The sequence below is a fragment of the Cyprinodon tularosa genome, unplaced genomic scaffold (assembly GCF_016077235.1).
Source record: "Cyprinodon tularosa strain WSP-4 unplaced genomic scaffold, ASM1607723v1 ctg692, whole genome shotgun sequence".
Lineage (NCBI taxonomy): Eukaryota > Metazoa > Chordata > Actinopteri > Cyprinodontiformes > Cyprinodontidae > Cyprinodon > Cyprinodon tularosa.
This window is the reverse complement of record NW_024039443.1, coordinates 281,087-305,118: the sequence shown is the minus strand read 5'-3', so window position 1 is coordinate 305,118 and position 24,032 is coordinate 281,087. Positions and strand designations below refer to the sequence as shown.

The window sequence follows — 24,032 nt, the reverse complement described above, 5'->3', positions numbered from 1 at the left end:
ATATATAGAAAAATTATTTAAAAAAGAAGAAAAAGTCAACAACATATCGGTTCAATTATTTCATGCACTTTAATACTTACTCTGGAAACCTTTTTCATGAACAACAAATTTTTAACAAAAATAATTCTTTGAAACTTGTTCTTTGTTTTCAATAGCACTGGAAAAGAATCTCTCCGTAAAAACATATCAGATGAAGCGAAGGACGGATCACTTTGCTTGGCTAAGTTGCTGCTTTTTTATGTTCGTATCTATTTTGTTGTTTGCAGGTTTTAACCTTCTATTTTTTTATGATTGCAGCATTTTTATGCCCACAGAAATCCAGTCCATAAAATTCTGGACAGGACCAGTGACGGAGAGCAGACCTGCTGGAGTCCAACATGCACCGGGAACAGGTCCGACTTAATGCCGGTGATGCAGACGAAACTCCTGCTCTGCTTGCACAGAGACAGGGTGACCCCTAGAAAAGGGCATACTAAGCATACACTATATTGCCAAAAGTATTTGCTCACCTGCCTTGACTCACATATGAGCTTAAGTGACATCCCGTTCCTAATCCATAGGGTTCAATATGACGTCGGTCCACCCTTTGCAGCTAGAACAGCTTCAACTCTTCTGGGAAGGCTGTCCACAAGGTTTAGGAGTGTGTTTATGGGAATTTTTGACCATTCTTCCAGAAGCGCATTTGTGAGGTCGCACACTGATGTTGGACGAGAAGGCCTGGCTCTCAGTCTCCGCTCTAATTCATCCCAAAGGTGTTCTATCGGGTTGAGGTCAGGACTCTGTGCAGGCCAGTCAAGTTCATCCACACCAGACTCTGTCATCCATGTCTTTATGGACCTTGCTTTGTGCACTGGTGCACAGTCATGTTGGAAGAGGAAGGGGCCAGCTCCAAACTGTTCCCACAAAGTTGGGAGCATGGAATTGTCCAAAATGTCTTGGTATGCTGAAGCATTCAGAGTTCCTTTCACTGGAACTAAGGGGCCAAGCCCAGCTCCTGAAAAACAACCCCACACCATAATCCCCCCTCCACCAAACTTTACACTTGGCACAATGCAGTCAGACAAGTACCGTTCTCCTGGCAACCGCCAAACCCAGACCCGTCCATCAGATTGCCAGATGGAGAAGCGCGATTCGTCACTCCAGAGAACGCGTCTCCACTGCTCTAGAGTCCAGTGGCGGCGTGCTTTACACCACCGCATCCGACGCTTTGCATTGCACTTGGTGATGTATGGCTTGGATGCAGCTGCTCGACCATGGAAACCCATTCCATGAAGCTCTCTGCGCACTGTTCTTGAGCTAATCTGAAGGCCACATGAAGTTTGGAGGTCTGTAGTGATTGACTCTGCAGAAAGTTGGCGACCTCTTCGCACTATGCGCGTCAGCATCCGCTGACCCCGCTCCGTCAGTTTACGTGGCCTACCACTTTGTGGCTGAGTTGCTGTCGTTCCCAAACACTTCCATTTTCTTATAATACAGCTGACAGTTGACTGTGGAATATTTAGGAGCGAGGAAATTTCACGACTGGATTTGTTGCACAGGTGGCATCCTATCACAGTTCCACGCTGGAATTCACTGAGCTCCTGAGAGCGACCCATTCTTTCACAAATGTTTGTAAAAACAGTCTGCATGCCTAGGTGCTTGAATTTATACACCTGTGGCCATGGAAGTGATTGGAACACCTGATTCCAATAATTTGGATGGGTGAGCAAATACTTTTGGCAATATAGTGTATCTCTTATTAAGCTAAAACTGATAACCAGCGGCCCAGGAGGTGATGCTTTTAAAATGCTTTTTTTCTGAACAGCTGCATGAAGGTAGTTTGAAATAGATTAGATTAGAGCTTTATTGATCTCACAGCGGAGAAATTCACTGGTCACATATTGGCATAGTAATTAAAGAAGATGGTGCAAACAAGAAGGAAAAAGGTGCATTAAGAATAAGAAAAGTAGGAGCCGATGTGACCGGCTGCTGCCTGCGCAGCGCCATCTTAGGATCCAAAGCTACACATACAAAGTTCCAAGGCTCCAAACCTCCAGATCAACAGTGTTTAAGAGTGTTTATTAAATATTTGCCTTCCAATGTTTGCCTTCCAATGTTTTAGAGATTCACTGATTGCTTTAAAGCGTTTTCCATCAGTGGTTCTTCAGGCTTTCTAGAGAGTTCTGCTAATTTATTGGCTGAATATTTGCCTACGTTCACACTGCAGCCTCAAGTGACCCAAATCAGATTTTTTTTGGCCCATATGTGACCTGGATCTGATCTTTTCATGGTTGTCTGAACAACCCAGGCCACTTGGCTCTGTGGTCTTGAATCCAATACGAATCTGATCTTTTCAAATGCGACCTGTGTCTGAGCGGCCATGTCACATTCATTCGACCTGAACAAAATTAATACCCAATGATGCCAATAATTGCTATGAAGAAGCGGCACGAAAAACAACAACCATGGTAGATGATGACGCGGAGAGCAGTATTTAAGTTGTACCATCTTGAAAATATTGTGTTTTTATGGTTGGGAAATATCGCTAGATGCGCTCCGGCACTAACATCCATGTTTACTTCCGTAAACACAGAGCACACTGGCAAGTGATGTCATTGCGTCCTCTACTGCGCATGCGGGACACTTGCGTTGTATGACTGTAGCTCACACCGGAGATCACATACAAGTTGCATATATTTGGAAATGTGAACGACAATGCAATAAAATTGGACTTCACAAATAAATGGGAATTGAGCATCAAGGCCTGCAGTGTGAACGTAGTCTTAGACTCACACTGAGCTTTGGTCCAAATAAGACAGTTTAATGGGTCAAAGTCAGGACTGACTCCTTCCCTTCTCTTTCTAATAACAATGAGACTTACTGATGTTATATTGGCTGCTGCCACCATCTCTCTGTTCCTGACCAGTCTGCGGCAGAGGACAATCGTAACGAGTGACACCACACAGACTCCTACATCTGGACACAGGAGACGCAGCACATTCCAGGGATCGTCCAATGGAAGCCTGCATATGAAGGAAGAAACATGAATAAAACAAAGCAAAAGGCCGGCGCCTTTCAGGAGTCACCCTTAACACTTCACCCAACTCCTACCTGGACAGACCAATGTGTCTGGTGATGGCCTCCCATCGTGAACAGTTATAACCTATTGCAGCGTCGAGGGGAGCGTAGGTATACAAAACCGTCTGGAAGCAGATATGAGCCAGAACGAAGAGCAGACTGGTGCAGAAAACTGTTTTAATGAACCGACCAGTGTGACCTGAAACGGAGAGAAGGAAGCAAAGGTAACAGTTAATGGTGTTAATATCATTGATATCGCTCATCAACAGCCAACATTTACCCTTTATACCCTTACAGGATGGTAGGACTTTCTACCCTTACAGGATGCTAGAACTTTCTACCCTTACAGGATGGTAGGACTTTCTACCCTTAGAGGATGGTAGAACTTTCTACCCTTACAGGATGGTAGGACTTTCTACCCTTACAGGATGCTAGAACTTTCTATCCTTACAGGATGGTAGGACTTTCTACCCTTACAGGATGGTAGGACTTTCTACCCTTACAGGATGGTAGAACTTTCTACCCTTACAGGATGGTAGGACTTTCTACCCTTACAGGATGGTAGGACTTTCTACCCTTACAGGATGGTAGGACTTTCTACCCTTACAGGATAGTAGAACTTTCTACCCTTACAGGATGGTAGGACTTTCTACCCTTACAGGATGGTAGAACTTTCTACCCTTACAGGATGGTAGGACTTTCTACCCTTACAGGATGGTAGAACTTTCTACCCTTACAGGATGGTAGGACTTTCTACCCTTACAGGATGGTAGAACTTTCTACCCTTACAGGATGGTAGGACTTTCTACCCTTACAGGATGGTAGAACTTTCTACCCTTACAGGATGGTAGGACTTTCTACCCTTACAGGATGGTAGAACTTTCTACCCTTACAGGATGGTAGGACTGTCAATAAGCATCATCATCTCAGCCGATAAATGCAAAAATCCCCTATAATCCTGCAGGTCTGAAGAGTCGCCATGGCTGGCGCCTTCAGTCAGGGATTTCTGAGTGTTAGCCACTTCCTCAGTCTGCCAGCTGTGAATGCTGGGAGCAGACCTTGTCTTCCATGGTGTTTACTGCAGGTTCTTCTTGTCCAGGCTGGGCTTGTTGAACTAGCAGTCCATTGTCAGCAGGATGTTCAATTCTCTATGCTGGCAGTAAGGCTCGGTGGTTTTTGTCCTCTCTCTCAGTGAGGTGCATTTAATGCATTGTGATGAACTTTCCTGTTTTGATATCAGAGTTCATAACTTCCTGCTTCTGAGCTGTTATACCAGCTCTTAGGTGTTTTTTTTTCTTGGATCTTACAGACGTCCTCACTGTGATCATCTCTAACTTTCAGGAACTTGAGGCATTTCAAGCAGCCCCAAATTAAATCCCATATCAACGATTTTTCTAGAATTTAATTCTTTCATCTCCAGAATATTGCAAAAATTAGAAATCTCCTGTCCAAGGGTGATGCTGAGAAACGAGTCCATGCATTTGTTACCTCAAGGCTGGACTATTGTAATTCTTTACTATCAGGAAGTCCACAAACTGTAGTTAAAAGCCTTCAGCTGATCCAAAAGGCTGCAGCCAGAGTTCTGATGAAAATTAAAAAGAGAGATCACATCTCTCCTATCCTGGCTTCTCTTCATTGGCTTCCTGTTAAATCCAGAATAGAATTTAAAATCCTCCTTCTCACATATAAAGCCTTAAATGGCCAAGCTCCATCTGATATCAGAGATCTGATTGTTCCTTATGTTCCTAACAGAGCACTTCACTCTCAATCTGCAGGTTTACTAGTGGTTCCTAGAATTTCTAAACGTAGAAAGGGAGGCAGATCTTTTAGTTATCAGGCTCCTCTTTGGAAAAACGATGTAGAAATAAGAAAAACACTATTTTTCTTGTTGTATCCGTCTTCTTGTGAATCTCTTTCTCTGTCATTGTTTTAGACAACATCCATGGACTCCCTGTGTGCAGCAGTTCTCAGCAGGACCTTTTGCCATATTTCAGGCTTCAAACATAAATACATTCCTGTCTCCCCAATGTGTGACTGGTTGTAACATTTATGAAGGCACACTATCTCATGCTTTTTGGTCCATCTTTCATTAACAGGTCTTTGGTCAGGTGTTTGATTGATACTCTAAGGCATACAAGACTCCCATACAACCTAAGCCAGGACATCATTTTCGGATGCCCTTGGGTGCAGGGGACTATACCCGCTGCAATGAGGCAACCATTAGAGCTGGGACTGATTGTTGCCAAGAGATTAATCCTGAGGGACTGGAGGTCATCTGCTCCCCCTTCATTTCTCCTTTGGGTGACGGACATGATGTCAATAATTCAGATGGAAAGACTTTGTCAAGACTCTAAAGACACTTTTTCATACTACTGGAAGCCCTTCATGGAACGCTTCTCACAAACTAGATTAAGCTGAACCAACTTTTCCATGGACTCTCCCCTCAGTCACCTCTCAATGGGTGTATATATTCTCAGGTATTTGACTATGAATACATTTGATAGGGGTGTATACCACTTACCAACTGGAATGTTTTATATATGATCTGTGCATCTGGGTTCTGTTTGTTCTGTCTGTTTATCTGTATGTTCTAAACCTTGAAAACTTAAAATAAACTGTATTAAAAAAACAAATATATTCAATTGTAATTTTTTTGTAAAGAATCTACAATTGGGAACCAATCATAGAATGGAACAAAATTATGTTAAATTAAAATCTTTTTTAACAAATAAAAAGCTAAAGCATGGGGCGGCAAAATGAATCTGCTCCTTTATTTTCAGTGCAGCAATCTCCTCCAGAGGTTCAGTGAGGATCTCAGAATGATCCAATGTTGAGCTAAATGACTGATGATGGTCAATGGAATCCACCTCAGTATAATCTATATAAATGCTCCTGCTCTGTGATCGACTCAGAGCTCTGTTTAAAGAGCAGAGAGCACCATGAAGAACAAGGAACTCACCAGGCAGGTCTGAGAGACTGTAGAGGAGACGTTTGAAGCTGGATTTGGATCCAAAAAAATTCCCAAAGCTTTTTAAACATCCCAATGAGCTCTGAGCAGTGATAATATTGGTATGGAACAAGTATCAGTCCACTGAGAATCTATTTGGATTCAATCGTGCCTCTAAATTTTCCTAAAGATGTTTATTTTCTTGAACCTGAAAGTATGTTAAATGCCCAGTGGGGAATCAACTCTACGCCTGTGAATCACTTCAAAGACGTCATGTTGGGTTTATGATCATGCCATTTGGCACAGAGAACAAACTGAATCATGTTGGAAAGAACATCCTGTTTGTTTTCCTGGTCTTTGGTTTTCTATTGTATTTCCAGGGGGAAGCTACCAGAGGTGTGAGCTGTTTTTTTCGTTTTTTTTTTTTTTAATAGGGGTGCATGCTCCACAGTCGTTGGTTGTCCTGCAGGTTTTCCACATGTTTCAAAAAGCATTGTTTTTAATTGAAGGGATTTTTCTGCAACACATCTCTCCAAGATGCATGATGATGATGATGATGTACTCGTCCTCTATCTTGCAGCCCTGGCTGCTCAGCAGAGGACATTGTTCTCTGAGCTTTGACCAACTGGGTCAGACGCTACAGCCTGGGTTTTAAGCTTCTGTCGGTTCTCTTCAGATCCTCTCCTTCAGCTCCGCTTCTCAGCAGAACTCAATGGTCCATTATTCCTTCAAACAGCCAGGCTTTCTAACCTATAGCTAGTTGCTTAGAATGTAGAGTGTTATCCACAAATAAACCGCAAATGAAAGACAGATATTAAATAAAAATAATAATAATAATAAACTTAAAAAATAAAAATAAACTTTACTTGATATTGCAGCATTACCAATTCTTTATATTCTTTGTATCTAATAAAAAATTTAGTTTGAAGTCTGCTTTCTGCTAAGTTGATCTGTATGTTTTTAAGATGATCTGGGTTATAACTGAAAATGCTTTAACAAAACAGCCAGATTAACATTTGTTTTATCGTTCTAAACTCTACAATATACTAAAAAGATGGATGTATGTCCATTAACCTATAGCCCCAATCTAGTTTTTAATATAGAAATATAAAAAATTTTGAATTTGAAATTCTATATTTCAGTGGGCTGCCACTGTTCGGTGCCCGGGAAGGAGTTTGAGATTTATGATCTTGCTCAGGGACCCAGAGTGGCAGTCTGTGGGAGTGGGTTTAGAACTCACAACTTCAGGATTCCAAGCTCTATGCCCGAACCACTAGGCCGCCCCTCCCTTGTTCAGTGAGTTCTTTGCTGATGACCTCACACCTATGCTGGATTTCAATGCCAGCTCGTCATAGACGGACGTTACTGAACGTCCTGACATGATCTTACCTCTGACTGTGTATTTGTTTGGGCCGAGGAACCATGGCAACAGCAGGAGATAGAGGAAGTAAACCAGTGACAGCAAGTTGAAGCGAAAAAGACAAGCTGCAAAAAAAAAGAAAAAAAGAAACATGACGGTTAGCAGAGTTCTGGATTGTTCAAATCTTTAATGTCTGAAGACAAGAACATATGCTAGATGTTGCCAAAGAAGCTGAAAAGCACATGGTGGAAGGAAATGATCTATTACTGTGGTTAATTTTGGCTAAAGTTTCATACATGTCCCTCTCTAAACAGCGTAAATCAAAAGCAGTTCTTAACAAATCACGTTGTCATGTTCTCAGGTGTGAAAGTAAATTAAATTAATTCTTGCTGGTACTGTCTATTACACCCTGCATGCTTTTCTATTTTTGTTTCAGATTGAGACCAATATAAATTAATCACTTCATAGGGGTCTGATATAAAAAAAATAATAAACAAAGAACCTGCAGATACATTAACACATTTAATTTAAGAAATATTTTATTTCTAAATGTTGAAATATTCAAAGAAAACAGAACAAACGTTTTTATGACAATACAGGAAAACATTTACATTCTAGTTGATCAGATAGAAGCAGGAACATTTAGAGATGATGTTTGTGGATTCTTATCTGGATCTTTATCCAAAAATAAACAATAAGCAGCAAAATATTTATTCTGGATATATTTTAGATTCCTTGGGAATAAATTGAAGACAGTTTTGCATCACCTCTTGTGGGCCATAAAATCCCTAAAACTAGACACTATCTGCACTTGGCAGATACGGTTTTTCAGCCACATATAATTCATTAAGTAGCGAGGGCAGAGTCGACCGTGCAATGAGCGTCTTAACAAGTTCCAAGTTGGTAACTTTGCGCTAAAATCTGTGACACAACATAACAGACAGCAGCTCTTCCTGGAACTAAATCTTTTACTGGTACGCAGTACCGGACCGTTCAAGCTTAGTTTCATCCCTGCATGTGCCTCAGACAGAAACAAAAGCATATGATGCGTCAGAAAGTGTCTTTGCTTTTAAACTACGGAGAATTAAAAAACAAAACAAAAAAACATCTGCGATGTTTGTTCCAAAAGCAGCTGGTCTGTTTGGACTCCTGGAATAAGGCAGTCAGGCCTCGTTCAAAGTCAGATGAACACGGCTTCTTTGACAGAACAGCTTAGAAGCTCCATTGGAGACTCTATCAGGCAGCATGGTGGTGGTATCGTAATGCTGTTGGACTTGTTTACTTGTGTTTTGGGTAATCCTGATAAGAACAGGTTACAAAACTTTGTAACTTCACCCTCAAACCAGTCGGATGGTCAGAACCTCTTAATGTAAATCCCTTTGGTCTTCCTCAGGAACCCAGAGTAGAGGCTGTGGGGATCAAACCGGGTACTTGAAACCTTCTCAGAGCATAAGAGCACTGCTCTACCCACTAGGCCAACACTCCCCACTAATGAGCCCTAATATCAAGCAAACTAAACCAGTGGGATGAATGAAGGAGGCCAACATTGTCCTAAAAGCCTCCCCGCCTTGATAAAAATGTTTAACAGCAAGCGTGTTTCAGGAGATGATCCTGCGTTCCTTCTCTACACCCACTATATCCTCAAATGGAAGCTGGAGGCTATCGAGGCTATCGAGGCTATCGCCTTACGGTCAGAAGCGGGATACAGTTGGTAGACTGCTGACCGCACGCTCTTATAGAAACTGTAATTAATGCTGTTAAACCTACTTTGGAACATGGGGAGAAAGTTTTAGCACCCAAAGAGAAACCATAGAGGGAAACAAACACTTCCACAGTAAATGAAAAAGGCTGAGGCCAAAGCAGCATCTCTTCCAGAGGAGCCATGCAGAAAGGTGCTGAGCAAACACTGCTGCAGATATTTATGGATCTGCGTCTGTTTGTATAATTAGGAGCTGTGTAAATCAGAGACCGAGCCTGGTTTAAATAAACCCTCAGTGATGTAAACATCTGACTGCATGTGTGATTTACCACAGCGGATGTCATTAAAAAGAAGAGCTTAACACTTAGAGAAGCTCTGCAGACGACATCCAGACACAGAGAACGGCTCAAAGCTAAAGACTCCTCACGGGAAAGGATGTTTCCAAGATGGCGGATCTTCACCTGCTCCCTCTCTGCCAGGGCAAAGCACAGTGGGAACCTTTCTGACACAACGGGGATGGCACCGTCTCCAACAGGATTTAGGTTCAACTTTCTACATCATTATTTTATGTTCACCACTATAAACAAAGTTTCATAGAATTGGCAAAAGAAAAATACAAAGGATTCAGTTTATTTCTGTAAATTAAAATGGCAACTTATGGATAAATACTAAGACTTTTTTTTTTTTTACAAAGAAGCACACCTGTGCACTAATCATGGTGTCTAATCAGCATCTTGATATGGCACACTTGTGAGGTGGCATGGATTATCTCAGCAAAGGAGAAGTGTTCACTATCACAGCCTTAACGGCTGGTTATTTTCCTTCAGCAGTGTGTCGCTGTTAGCTTGTTGCAGATATTTTTGATTTATGCCCAATATTGAAGCGTGGTCTGTGCTATATTATTCCATGCCACAACGCAAGAGGGCCAATCAGAAACTAGCTGTGGGTCTAGATACGGCCGAGGAAGTGAGGAAGTTGGGGCAAGTTTGTGCGACAATAGAGGGACATGAGGGTGAAAAAGAGCGAGGATCCAGGTGGATAAAGGGTCCCAGAGTTCTCGTGCACCTTGCTCTTCTAGCTGGTCCATCTTCATGAGTTGTTTTCCACAATGGCGGTCATACAAACAAAACAAGCCGGGAAGGTACCAAACAGGAAATACAAATAGTGTAGAGCCGATGCAGATTTGACCAATCAGAGGACTCCTGTCTGTGGTCACCTACAATTTTGGACAGCTGCAGCAGAGTGTCTGCAGAAGGGGCGGGGCATATCTGCATTAACTGTGACACACATGCAACAACAACCTGGTTTATGAGCATAAATCAGCCTTTATCCTCTTAATATCAACCAAATTTTGGGAAATTCTTTGCAAAGCCAAATGGAAAAAGCCCGGATTACATTTGTAACACCTTATTTGAAAGCTAACACCTTCTAGTTTATAAATATATACATAAAAATTGAAAAGCTGCATCAGTTCAAACATGACTCAAAGTTTTTGTTTTTTAATTTTTGAAAATAAAAGGTCTTTTTTTGAACATCAGCAATAAAGACATGTTTGCTTGTTGTGGCTGCTTTGTCATGTTTACATTTTTTTTTTAAGATTTGTTCTATTAACAGAATCTTTTACAAGATATTTATGGTGTATAGCAAGCATTCACAGTTATACTGAAAATTGTATCTTATAAAACATACTTATTGATATATAGTCTTACAGACTCACCATACAAGGAAGATGATTTTTAATTTTTAACACCAAAAGAAAACAATGAAACGAAATATAACAACAACACCCCCCCCCCCCCCCCCCCCCCTTTCTCGTATGGTTCTCAATACCCTTTCATTTCTGGACAGAAAACATCCATCTGAGCTCATTCATCTCTGTATTATTCAAAACATACGTACATAAGAGAGGAAGGTATATAAGAAGAACCTGCAAAGGGCTAATTTGAAGCCGGTCCAGAAAGGCTCACTCAACTATGGACAGCCGGGTCCAGAGAGGGCAGAATATCTATGAAGGGCCCCAGATTTTTTCAAAGATTGCATGTTTTCCTTTAACATTATAAAGTATCTTCTTGGGTGAGCAGTTAGACACAAGCTCATTGATCCAGTGTCTTACTGACGGGGAATTTTCGAATTTCCAGTTAACCAGGATACATTTCTTCACTGCAGTGCTTGCAAATAATATAAAGTGCTTCTTGTAATAATTTACATTAATAGGATCCGTGTCCCCGAAAATCCATAGTTTTGGGTCTTGTTTAATTTGTATTCCTATTACCCTTGAAGTTATCACAATGACACATTTCAACAGTCCTTTTATCATTTGGCAACTCCATAGAATGTGTATAAGATCCCCATCAGTCACTTTACATCTCTGACACCTGGAGGAAATTTTACTGTCAAGTCTATGCAGCCTGTAGGTAGTGTAATACGTCCTATAGAATATATTAAACTGAATTAGTCTGTGTTTTGTGGAGGTTAGCACAGTCTGTGCCTGTTCCAATAGATGATGCCTCCTCATAAATACACCCTAAGTCTTTTTCCCATTTCCGTTTTCGACTGTTTTATCCTAAGCGGGTAACTTTCCATTGATGATACCATATATTATTGCTTTTGTTGATGTGCATGATTCATTACATAGGTGGCTTTCAAGAGGAGTTTCTTTTGGGATGTCTGGGAATGTTTCTTTTGATTTCTCTTTAACCCAATCTGCTTTGTAAAAAAATGAAGAAAATATCTTTGTTGAGCTTAAATTTTTCATTTAACTGACGAAAATTGAAAAAACATATTAATGTATAAATCAGCAACAGTTTGGATTCCTTTATCCCTCCACTCCTGCAAGGCTGAGTCAGCAATGTGATGTGAGAGACTGGGATTTCCCCACAAAGGTGCTCTTCTAAGAAAGGAGAGGTTTGTGCCAAGAAGTGAATGAGATTCCTGCCAAGCAGTAAATGTATTCAGTATTACTGGGTTGTTTGTTAATGTGGCTAAACATTGCTTCGTACCCAAGAATGGAACATGCTTTAAAGGTATAGGTTTCATCTCATGTTGCTCTATTGGGACCCATCTAACCTCATCCGTATTAATCGGTACTGAGAGGCCAGATAATAATTCCTTAAGTTCAGTAGGTGAAGTTCTCCCCTTTTGGAGTTTGTCTCTAGCGTTTTTCCTTTGCCATATAAAAGTAGTTATACTTTTATTAAGTTCTTTGAAGAACATTTATTGGAAGATGCTGAAATAGATAAATACATTTAGACAAAATATAAATTTTAATAGTAGGGATGCACGATATAATCGGCCCCCTATCGGTATCGGCCTGTATCGGCCTTAAAACTGAATATCGGACATCGGCCACCCCACCGATATTTAACCCGATATTTGATCAGCTTCTGAGTTTCTAAAAAAATAAATAAATACTACTTCTTCTTCTTCCTCAAAAACATCTTTTTTACAGACTTAAAAACTTCTAAAGACGAGGGAAAAAATATTGATACATTAAAATATCACAATATCTTCATATGCTGATATATTGCCATTTAAAAACACCATATCAATCTTTTACTAATGAATTATTGCTATATGTCATCGTTATGCTACGAAATCCCCCGAAAATTCAAAAAATGTTGCCATATTTTTATATGTTGATATATTGACGCGGTATCGATCTTTTTTACTAACAAAATCTCACAAGAATTTGCTAAATATCACGAGAGTTTGTAACAGAACGATGAAATTTTCGCGAGATTTTGAAAGTAAAATAGATCGATACCGCGTTTTTAAAAATCTATTTGACATCAGCATATGAAAATATAAGTGTCAGAAATGGATAACAAAACTTCTATTTTCAATGACTACTAATTTTTGTCCAGCTTTAACATCGGTATCGATATCGGTTATCGGTTACATGAGTTTTAAAATATCGGCATATCGGATATCGGCCAAAATCCCAATAGCGTGCATCCCTATTTAATAGTGTTAATTCTGCCTATAAGAGACATAGAAAGATCCATCCACCTTTGAAAGGTAAGTTTGGTTTGTTCAAACATTTTTTTATAGTTTTGTTTGAATATATGCTCATCTGATTTGCCAATTTCTATACCCAAATATTTGAAACCTGTGTTGCACCGTTTTAATGGATCAGTGAGAGCTATAATATTGCTGTCCTGTATATTTAGTGTTAGAATCTTGCTTTTAGTGTCATTCAACTTATACCCTGAAACAGTACTATATTCTTTGAGACCTTTCAATATAGGGGGGAGTGATACATGTGGAAAAAAAAAAAAATGAACCAATTAATCGAATCAAATCGTATCGTGGTGTATTGTTGAGTATCGATATTTCCCTAAAATTATCTATGTGGTTGAATTTTGAGGAATCTAAGCTTTCCAACAATGTCTAACATGTCTATATTGGTAAACATTTTACAGGTGTAATTTTCATGCATTCTGAGTTATTAGTTGTAAACGCTTTAAAACGGTCTGAGAGGTTAGACTGGTTAATGAACAATATGGGAGGGAAATGGTGATGAGGTGAATGTGGAGTTCATCTAATAAAAAATGGGAGCAAAACCAAAAGTAATGCGTTTATATTTTTGTTGAGTGCAATTATAATGTTTGTACTTTCATTTCATATAATTATATTTTTTTTATCTCATAAGTTTATGGCTTTATCTCAGTGATAAAAAATAGACCTATAATTCTCCCAATATTCCTTAGTAGTAAAGGAAAGCATTCATACAAATATTATTATTTGTCATCGTAGTCTAGTGATGCAGCAGAGCAGCAGTGAGTGTAAAGGAGCTCCGCCCTTCTGCCCAGATAATCATGAAGGCCACCAGAGCTGTGGACCTCCTGATAACAGGTCCGAGTGGCCACAGCACCTATCAGCCAGCAGCACACGGAGCTGAGCTCGCTCCACAGAGGCTCGTCGGTTGGGGCCTTTCCCACCCAGCAAAAACTGCTTAAAAAGACTAAATGATTTACATCCAAATGTGTACATTTAGTTGAAATCTGAAACGTGAAAAGCTTTTCAAATCGTTGAAAATTCATTGAAAGCTGGGTCAATAAGCGTCTAATGCTGGACAAAAGTAGGATGAAATCAGGCCGAGCAAACAGCCCAACATCAAACAACTATTTCTGAACTAAATCAAGACTATGACGGAGATTTAGCCTAAAAACGACACATTTGAAACCATGTTCCGCCTTCACTACTCCATCTCTATCATCTCATAAAACCTGCAGCCTTCTGTTAAAACAAGGGTGGGAATACGGGTCAGTGCACAGGAAATCATGACGTCTGCAGCAGATGAGGCTTTCTGGAAAAATAAAGATAAAAAAAAAAGGACGGCTTTGTACCGATTTCATCCTGATGGAACGAACGGAAGAAACAGCAACTGTCTAACATTTGATAGGAGCTCTTGTTCCAGGGTTTGCTTAAATAAAATATCTCAGTGTCTTTTAAAAAACAAACAGATTAAAAAGAAGATTCTATGGAAAATTACTATCATTTAAATAAAGTAGAAGATAACAAATGCAATGGGTTTAGAACATTTGATCAGAAAGGATGAGAAAAACAGTCCGTTCCTAAACGTGCATGTAGATTTTATGCATCAGCGATTTAAGGAAAAGCAGTGATTGGTTGCTCTCTGCGATCCTGGAGAGGAATGTCTGCTCCATGAACCTCAGACCCTTATCTTTGTCTCGTGCAGATGATGTCAATCTGCAGGCATCTTCAGGTCCTGACCTCCAGCAGGCTCTGCAGACGTTTACAACAGTCAGCTCCTCTTCGTCTTCCAATGGAAAAGAGCAGAACTATGAATCTACCAATGCTTACATAACATCTTAGCATCATTTTGTCTGCATTTTATGATTTTCTTCCGGTGCAATTTCCATGTTTTCTAAAGAAAAACAAGGCTTTGTTGGGCAAATGAATACGTAAAGCCTGGAACTCTACGCTATTTCTGACATTTTGAATAGAAAAAGCTTCCTGGATGGGAAGCAAAACTTCTTCAAACTTGGAAACAAAGTCCAGTGGATTGTTTTTTGGAAGACTATGACCTGGATGACGGAGAATCTTCCCCATCTAATGAAGGAATGGATGCAGAAACCACTCATTTTGAAATATAGCATTCAAAAAGCTGCTGGAAACAGCAAAATTTGAAGTATAACCCAGAGGATGGAGGGGCTACATATATTACCTATAAAATCCACAATATGAGGAGCGTTCAATAAGTAATGCCACTGACCCACTTCCAGGTGTTTGATCCAGCTGAAATTTAGCAGGTGCAATTATTTACATCTGTATAGAATGAGCGAAAATTTACAGCTTTGAACTTTTGAGGTTTCTAATTTACAGGTGTTTGAACTGAGTCAAACACATGTGGAAACATCTTGTCAAACTTTTTACAAGGTCATATGATGAGGCATCATCACTATAAGTTACTTTCATTTCATCAAAAGTCTTCATGGTGAGACTGCATCCTTTCTAATAGAAAAAACCCGGATCAGTGCTCAGCACTCAACAGGCTCCATTTTAGTAAATCAAAAACCACAATCAGTTCAGATTAATTTGCCAGTTAATCTATAGAGATATAAATCATCGCACATGCAGTTCCATGGCAGTATCATGGCTTTATTACACCAAATGCAGAATATTTGGGTTTGGGTCTGACTTTGTTAAAGTAGAATTTTGTCATCAAAAATTCATACAGGTTTATGCATCGAACACGAGAGACCAGGAGATGAAGGGATTCTTTTATTTAAACTTCTTATTATTTCTTATTAAATAATGAAAGTGTGCATTCAGCGTCTGCTCTTGATAATGCAAGCGTAGAAGAAGAAATGTGCTGTTTACCTGTGCAAAGAAAGAAACAGCTGAATGCGCTGAATGCGCACTTTCGTCTGGTTTGGTCTGCCGCGGTTTCCGTAGACTCGTGAACGCGCTTTCAGGAAATCCTATACACTACTCTTTATGCTCTAAAAACATTCTAAATGACTTCGTTTCAAGTAAATTCTGGACGCTACCCACTCAGGACACTTGGAATACATTGGACGAGCAGTATGGAGGAATATTGACACGTTTTTTGTGGACTTTTATGGACCTTTCTGTCTCGGGCGCCATAGACCTCCATTATTTGAATATCAGCAGACAGCAAGAAGCCTCCCAGATCTCCAGATGCATTTGAGATATCAAAAAAGTACTCCAGAGTTTTGTTTAGCATGGGGGTGAGTAGAAAATGAAGGCTAATCATGTTTTGGGTGTACTATTCCTTTAACAGTGCAACCACACCATTTCCAGCTCTTGTGATTTATTCCCCACTGCTTGGCTTTTAAACTGATTCTGCTGCTCACCTCTCTGTCACACGTCGATCCTCAAACCTTTAAAGTTTTCTTTTTCGTCTTCAAATCCATTTCTATGAATGAACACCTGGGAATTTGTTCCCTTATATGGAATAATTAGGGTGGTAATTATTTTACTTTTCCTTTTGAAGCTTTTTATTGTCATTACAATGTCAGAAATTACACTGTACAGAGCAACAAAATTCACTCTGCATTTAACCCACCTCCTTGGGGAGCAGTGGGCTGCCATTGTGCGGTGCAGTGTGGGGTTAAGGGTCTTTCTCAGGGACCCAGAGTGGCAGTCTGTGGGAGTGGGGCTTCCTTTGTGATATGATATCATATGATATTTATGTTTCTCAGGGCGCATGCTCACTTTAGCTTACATGGATTATTTAATGATCATGTACTGAAGAACGTTTATTCAATCTGACGTGTCGTGTTCCTACTAGCCCACAGTAGGAGAAAAAGAGAAATTTACCACAAGAATGAAAAACTAGTTGCATGAAGTCCAATGCTACTGATGCTGTAAGCTCCTCCAACCTCTAAGATCAGTCCCAGCAGCCTCACTGCCTGCAGTCAGCTGAACATGAGTCAGGCATGAGCAAAGCTTCCACTGATTTCACCCTGGATCACAATGCAAGATGTAAATATGACATCAACTTAACTTTAAGCATAATGAAGTTTTTTATCTAAAACTGTTAGCAAACTGTTAGTTGTCATTTCTTCATCTTGTGACCAGTGGTGGGCCAAGAAGCCTGCATGTGATGAATCCGGAAGTCGGGGCCAATCAAGGGACATAAAGCATCAGTTTAAACAGCCTCACTTTACTTACAAAGGCTGAGAACAATTTGGAAAGAAAAGGTTTATTTCTGGGCAAGTAGTTAATCCATAATCATACATAACTAATTTATGTAGGATATTTTTAAAAGTAGTAGGGCTGCAACTAACAATTATTTTAAAAATCGATGAATCGGCCGATTATTTTTTCGATTAATCGATGAATTGGACAAAAAATATTTTTTATATTAACCTCTTTATTCCAAAATAAACATTTTAGACAGAACAAACAAGCACACAAGTACAGGTTGCTCATTAACTGTTCTGGTGCAATATGAAAAATAGATGTTTGTGTTAAAACTACGCAAACTTACATGAGAAATGTAGCTGTACATCCACAAAATATAGGCTACTTTGTTTCATAAAGTGCAAAAAAAGACATTTTTGTTTTTAAAGCCCCTAAGGGGTTCAAACAATAGGCCCCCCCATTTCAACAAATGAGTTTTTTTAGACTAGAAGAGTTCTGCCTTTTAAGACGGGAAAGTATAGCAGTTAAAGTTGCTACTTGAGAAAATACTGAACCATAGAGATAAAAATAGCCCTGTGATTCAAATTATAAATTGTATTTGGAATAAAAATGAGAGAACTAGGGGTGCTAAAAAACACATCCTCCAAAGACAGATATTTACATGGGAATGTGGCAGATAATTAATTGACATATTACTGATCTTGCTGGATTTTATTCTGCTTTACTTCTATAAAATACAGGATCTTCTTTACTTTATCCATGCCAGAAGATTTAAACTTTACAAGCCTTGCCCTCATAATTTGCAAATTAATTTATTTATAAAGAAGATATTCAAATGAAATTAAAAGTAAAATAAGTAGCCAACCTTATCACTGTCTGTAACCTACTAACAAGGTAAGGAAAGCATCAGATGAGCTACCTGAGAAACTAACGTTACGTTTCCCCACTTTAAAATGAAACAAACATGGTTACTCATCCTGCTGATCTGCTCTCTTCACTGCCATCGAAAGGCTCCAACGTGTTTTCTTTTCAGGTGCTGCGTCATAACAGTGGTGCTTCCGTGCCATGTTAATTTGTTTTGACAAAAGTTGCATGTTACGACTTTTTTCACTTTACAAAGCGCAGGCTATTTCAATTATTGTGATCAATTTGCACCGTCAATCCCGGCGCATGCGCGCTTCATTTGCAGTCTGGACGCTGAGGGTAAACTCCTCACTAAAATCCTGCGGCTCTGACTGCCGCGCTGAGAGGGATTCCTGCGGGAGAACGGTGTTGGGGTGGCGCCCCACGGCGCAGTAGGAATGATACATGCTTTCACATCTCCAAAAGCCGCCAGTGACACCGTAAAAAGTCGCCAGATTTGTCGCTAGTCGCTTTTTTGAAAAATAGTCACTGGAGGGGTCTGAAAAGTCGCTGAGTTGGCAACACTGCACCTGCAGCGCTGACTCGCTCTGCCGTATTTTTTTTTTCTTCCCCCGTTTCAGTCAAGTGGGAGTGATGACGACGGCAGCGGATGACGCATTAATCGCGCGACACAACTAATTGATGATGAAATTCGTTGCCAACGCTTTTAAAAGTCGATTTTTATCTATTTTATCAATTCGTTGTTGCAGCCCTAAAAAATACACATGTGAATTGATGAAAAGCGACTGGAGCGACTCTGTCTGCCGTACTAAGCCAACACTCACTGACAAAAGCTATTTTAGTCTAAAACAAATCTATCCGCTTTAAACTATGGGAATCAATTCTATTCAGTTTATTTCTATAGTCACATCATGTCATCTCAGGTCACTTTAAAGAGACAATTCAACCAGGTCATCCAGTCAGATTGGTTAAAAGTTTTATATCTAATGAAAACCAGCTGATTGCATCGACTCATTGACTCTTCAGCAATCCCTCCCACTAAGCATGCTTGCAGCGACAGTGGAGAGGAAAAACTCCCTTTTAACAGGAAGAAACCTCCAGCAGAACCAGGCTCAGTGTGAGCGGCCATCTGCTGAGGCCGACTGGGGTTCAAGGAGACAGAAGCAGAGATAGAAAAAGAAGCAGAGATGCATCTCTTGTGTTTGTAGGTTTACTGACAGCGAGCCGTCTGATCTATCCAGTGTATTTCCCACTCCTTCCCGCTGACTCCCCCAATTTCCCCCAAAGCATGAGCAGAACAGAGAATAGCTGAATGGAACATCGGTCCTTTCCACTGGTTCAAAGAAAGGCCTGTTTGGTAACTGGAACCTTTGCATAATGCTTATGCTTGGTAGTTGACCTGTCCAGGACAAAGTGAAGCCCTCCACCCATCAGTCAGAGTCTAATGAAGAGCAGTGGCGGCTGGTGGAGTTTTCTACAGGGGAGCTATAACTTCAAAATAGACATATACCAAAAAACAATCAAATGTATACTAAGGTATCACACCAATATATTTACATAAATACCAACAACAAAAAACAACATTCTAAAATGTTTTGCAAAATGCTTTAAATCCTTCCTGTCTTTATCCATGCTGGGTCAGATCCTGACATTTGAAAAAGGAGGCAGGGAAAGCAGAATAAAGCCTTAGCCTCGCTGCATGCAGTTAGCCTAGCCTTGTAACTTAATCATTTAAAACCTGTAAATCAGTCAAACTTTCTATAGATGACTGTGATGTCAGCGCTGTGGCTGCAGGTGGTGTGGATATAAAGCTGCTTTCAGTTCAGCAGAGCTGCTCCCCTATGGAAGCAAATAGTTACTATTTTTAAAATGAAAAAGCAGAAATGCTTTTTCATTTTAAATATGGTAACGATTTGCTTCCATACTCCCCAGGATGCTCCTATCTTTACCATAGAAGAGGAGCTACTGCGCATGGACCACTTTTAACCAGAGTCTATGGGGGAAGATTTATGGAAATATGTCACCAACCTGACGACAAATGAAACAGCTTTACTCATCATTAAAGTCGTAGGGAAAAGGCTGTTTCAACCGCTGCAGTTCCAAATTCTCCCGAGTGGTGCACGACTTTACACTAGTGAATAAAGTGAATGTGATTGGTCGATTACCAAGGGGTTGGATTGTTGTGGCGCAGGTTCGCAAGAAAGTTTGATTATGGCCAGTTAGCAACTTAGTGCTAGTAGGTTCCCAATGGGAAATTCCATTGGGACCAAGTAGCACTAAATTGGTGACTTAGAAACGACACTGTCAAGGAACGCTATGGACAGAGGAAACATGCAAGAGGAGCGTTTAGTGTCGGAGGTCGTGGATGAGTCTCCTCCATCATCCATTTTTTATTTAGAGGAGGAAAGCGGGAATGAAGATGTTGTGGAAGAGGACGCCAGGGCGGCAGAAGCTTGGTTTGGTGTAGAAGGCTTCCAGCCGTACATGTTTGAGCCCTTGCCTCGCAACGCTGCCAGTTCTGTTAGCTCTACGCCTGCTGAAGACAGGAAAGGAAATTATTCTGATTTCTGAGTTCAACCGTTGCTTATATTAGCTGCGACATATGAATCAAGATGCTTTGACCGAAAACATTTGATTGACAGAAGACCGTTGATATTTGATTGGCCGAATTTAGGTGTTCAGGCTGACGTATAACTAACTGGCCTGCAGAAGATAATGAAAAAAACAGATTTTAAGACAGGATTTTTTTTTTTTTTTTTATAGAAATTTTCTAACTTTTGGGACAATATCATCTGATAAAGAGTACATTTATATACATGTTTAAGCCAGAATAATTTGTCATTTAAATATGATTTCTCTACGACAAAAAAATCTATATAAAAATATATAATTTAATCTTTATTCGATTTTTAAGGCCTTAATTAAGTTTATTGGGTATGTGGGGCAGCGGTCTCTATTGGCCACCAGTCACCAATGAAGAGCCTCTAAGAGTGAAACATTTGTGGCCGCATGAATGGAAGAGAAATATGTGAAAAATAAATTTTGGTTAAATGTGTCATGGATAGGGGACATCATCATATTTTATGGGTTCAATTCCACACGTGTGAATTCAGCTGGTAAGCATGACCAATGATGGCGTCCAACAGGAAACTGAATAAAACCTGATTCTCATTTCAAATAGAACCCAAACTCAACTCAAAGCTATAAATATAAGGTTAAAACCCGGGACCAGACAGCTGCACGGGTCAGGGAGCAACCAATAGTATTTCTTTCCTATTGAGCAGCTTTTATCGAGAGCCTTCATAGAAACAGCTGCATTTCCACCCAGAATAAACTGCTCCTCTGTGTTTCCACTGCAGCATTAGAGCTCACAGATGACAGAGGGACGTCTCTTCTTCGTTCCGAGGTCAGGGAGGTACATCTAATGCATCCAAACCAACTAACCGTCTTAAAGGAAGAGGCTCAACATAAGAAATGCGTTAATATTTAAAAAATGGAAAAAGCTGCTCCCACACTGCCCCCATGAATACAGGTCCTTCTTCTTCCAAAGAATATCATGGCATCAAGATTAACTGGCTGTAAGGTGTGTCTTTCACAATCCGCCCCATTTTCCCAGTCTGATAGCATCTGTAAGGTAGAGTCCAGGCATGTTGAAGCCTACTTAGAGCCTGGTGTTGGTCGCACTCTGCTAACGGCAGCTTTTTCTCTCAGTACCAACCATCAGCACCTCACTAAAGAAGGGCAACAATCAACAGCAACCCTGGCAACTATCTAGGTTCTATGCATCTGGACCAAGCAAGAAACTTAGCAGTTCATCCAGTCCAGGCCTGCAGGGTGTGGAGCCTATCCCAGTAAGCTAAACCCAGTAGAGTACCAGTCCATCAAGATCTACCAATCTAGAGCTGCCATTCATCCTATCATCATGATCTTTGGCTAAAACTATTGATATTCACATGATGCTGGCTCTGACTGCCAGACCACCAAGCATCTACTAGAAAAATGATCTAGAAATAAGTAAAATATTCTGACATTTATTGTATTTACCCTTATTTTGAGGAGTAGGTAAATGAGAAATATTTTTACTCTTAACCCTATAATGCCAAATGTATCATATTTGATACATACGGTTTCTGAAATGTTTTGCGTCTGACACCTTTTGCATAATTTAATGGTAAAAACTTTGCTCAAAATCCTATTGTACACAATCAGATATACCTGATAACAGAGGGCAGAAGACTACACAAAAAATAATCTTGACTTATCGCATGGTAATAAATTATTAATATCAAAAATGTATTTCTGCTTTTTCTTTTTACATATTTTTTTAAAAGGCTAAAAAAGGATTTCAAACCAAAAAACAGTAATTTTCTGTTTGTGTTTTATTCTTGGATCGGGCTTTAAATGGTTAAAATAAGATAATTAGATAATATGCACTTGAAATAAGAAAATGCAAATGTGCTTTCCTATTTTAAATGTCAATTGTCTTGTTCCATTGGAAAAATGTCTCTTTTACCTATATTTTGATTTTTTCTAGTGTCGCACCCCTGCAGTCTAACCCTAAATGGCTGGTTATACTCGCCGCAGCAGTAAGTCACTGTGAGCTTGTTGCAGATATTTCTGATTTGAAGCGTGGTCTGCGTTATGTTATTCCACGCCACAACGCAAGAGGGCCAATCAGGAACTAGCTGTGGGTCTCGATACGGTTGAGGCGGTGAGGAAGTGGGGGCAAGTTTGTGTGACAACGGAGGGACATGAGGGCCAAAAAGAGCGGGGATCCAGGTGGAAAAAGGGTCCCAGCGTTCTCACGCACCTCACTCTTCTAGCTGGTCCATCTTCACCAGTCGTTTTCCACAATGGCGGTCATACAAAAAAAACAAGCTGGTAAGGTACCAAACAGGAAATATGCATAGTATATAGAGGATGTAGATTTGACCAATCAGAGGCCTCCTGTCTGCAGTCACCTACAGTATTGGGAGAGGTGCAGCAGAGTGTCTGCGAAAGGGACATTTGCAGACGACCTGGTTTCTGCGTATAAATCAGCCTTTAGTCCACAGGGTTCTATTCATCCTTGTCTTTACCTCATTCTGCTTCCAGGGGTTAAATAATTGACCAAAAAAATTATCTATAAAAGATTTGTTTGTTTACACATAGAGATAGAAGAAGCTCCCTGAGTTAATAAGAGGCAGAAACTCAAACTGTTTAGCAGAGGCACCAAGTAAAAAAGTACGAATACTTTGTTACTTTGCTTAAGTAGAAATGTTGTCTATCTATACTTTACTGGAGTAATTGTTTCTTTAGACAACTTTTTACTTCTACTCCTTACATTTTAAAAATAAGCTCATTACTTTTGTTTCTTTATGGCCTGTTGGTTTTTAACAAAAATGAAAACCATCAAACTAATTAGTTTCATCCTGACAATTCCTTTGTGGTTGGACTGGGTGCTGCCCCAACATGTTGTTCACCAGATGCCAAAATAAATAGTTTTTCAAGATGATGCAAAGTTAAATTAGACACTGTTACCATTAGTTATAAAACAAAGAAAATGAAATTAAAGGAAGTTATCCCCCAGAATGGTAGAAACATTTTCTTTTAATAGGGTAGAGCAGTAAAGCTTCTGTCCTTAACATTTTATCCTGCATTACTTTTACTTTTATACTTTCAGGAGTTTTAAAAATGGTACTTTTACACTTTTACTGGAGTAAAAAGCTGAAGTTGATCCTCCAATTTCTAAAGTGCTTTTAAACAGCAGGATTTATTTAACTCTCATCTTCAACACAGGACTCTAGCAACAACAAAGGATTTACTTGGAGGCTTTGCAGATGCCAACATAGAATAAAGGGAAACTGGGATATTAGGAGCATTTTACTTCATAATAACTGTTAGTTCTGCTTTATATCTGTGGACAGGAGCTGCTTGGACCTCATGGACCAACAGGAACCTCAGCACACTGTTTCTTTAGCTCAGCTGAA

General features: G+C 39.9%; 1 protein-coding gene across 2 annotated transcripts in view; it reads right to left on the bottom strand.

The window, feature by feature from the left end:
• piezo1 (piezo-type mechanosensitive ion channel component 1) overlaps positions 1 to 24,032 on the bottom strand; it is a 97,742-nt gene that overhangs the window by 56,389 nt on the left and 17,321 nt on the right. For both annotated transcript variants that reach the window (XM_038268088.1, XM_038268087.1), the window contains exons 2-4: positions 7,394 to 7,489; positions 3,091 to 3,256; positions 2,861 to 3,002 (exon numbers count right to left, since the gene is read on the bottom strand). In XM_038268088.1, coding sequence (XP_038124016.1) covers positions 2,861 to 3,002; positions 3,091 to 3,256; positions 7,394 to 7,489 — 404 coding nt within the window. The remainder of the gene's footprint in view (positions 1 to 2,860; positions 3,003 to 3,090; positions 3,257 to 7,393; positions 7,490 to 24,032) is intronic.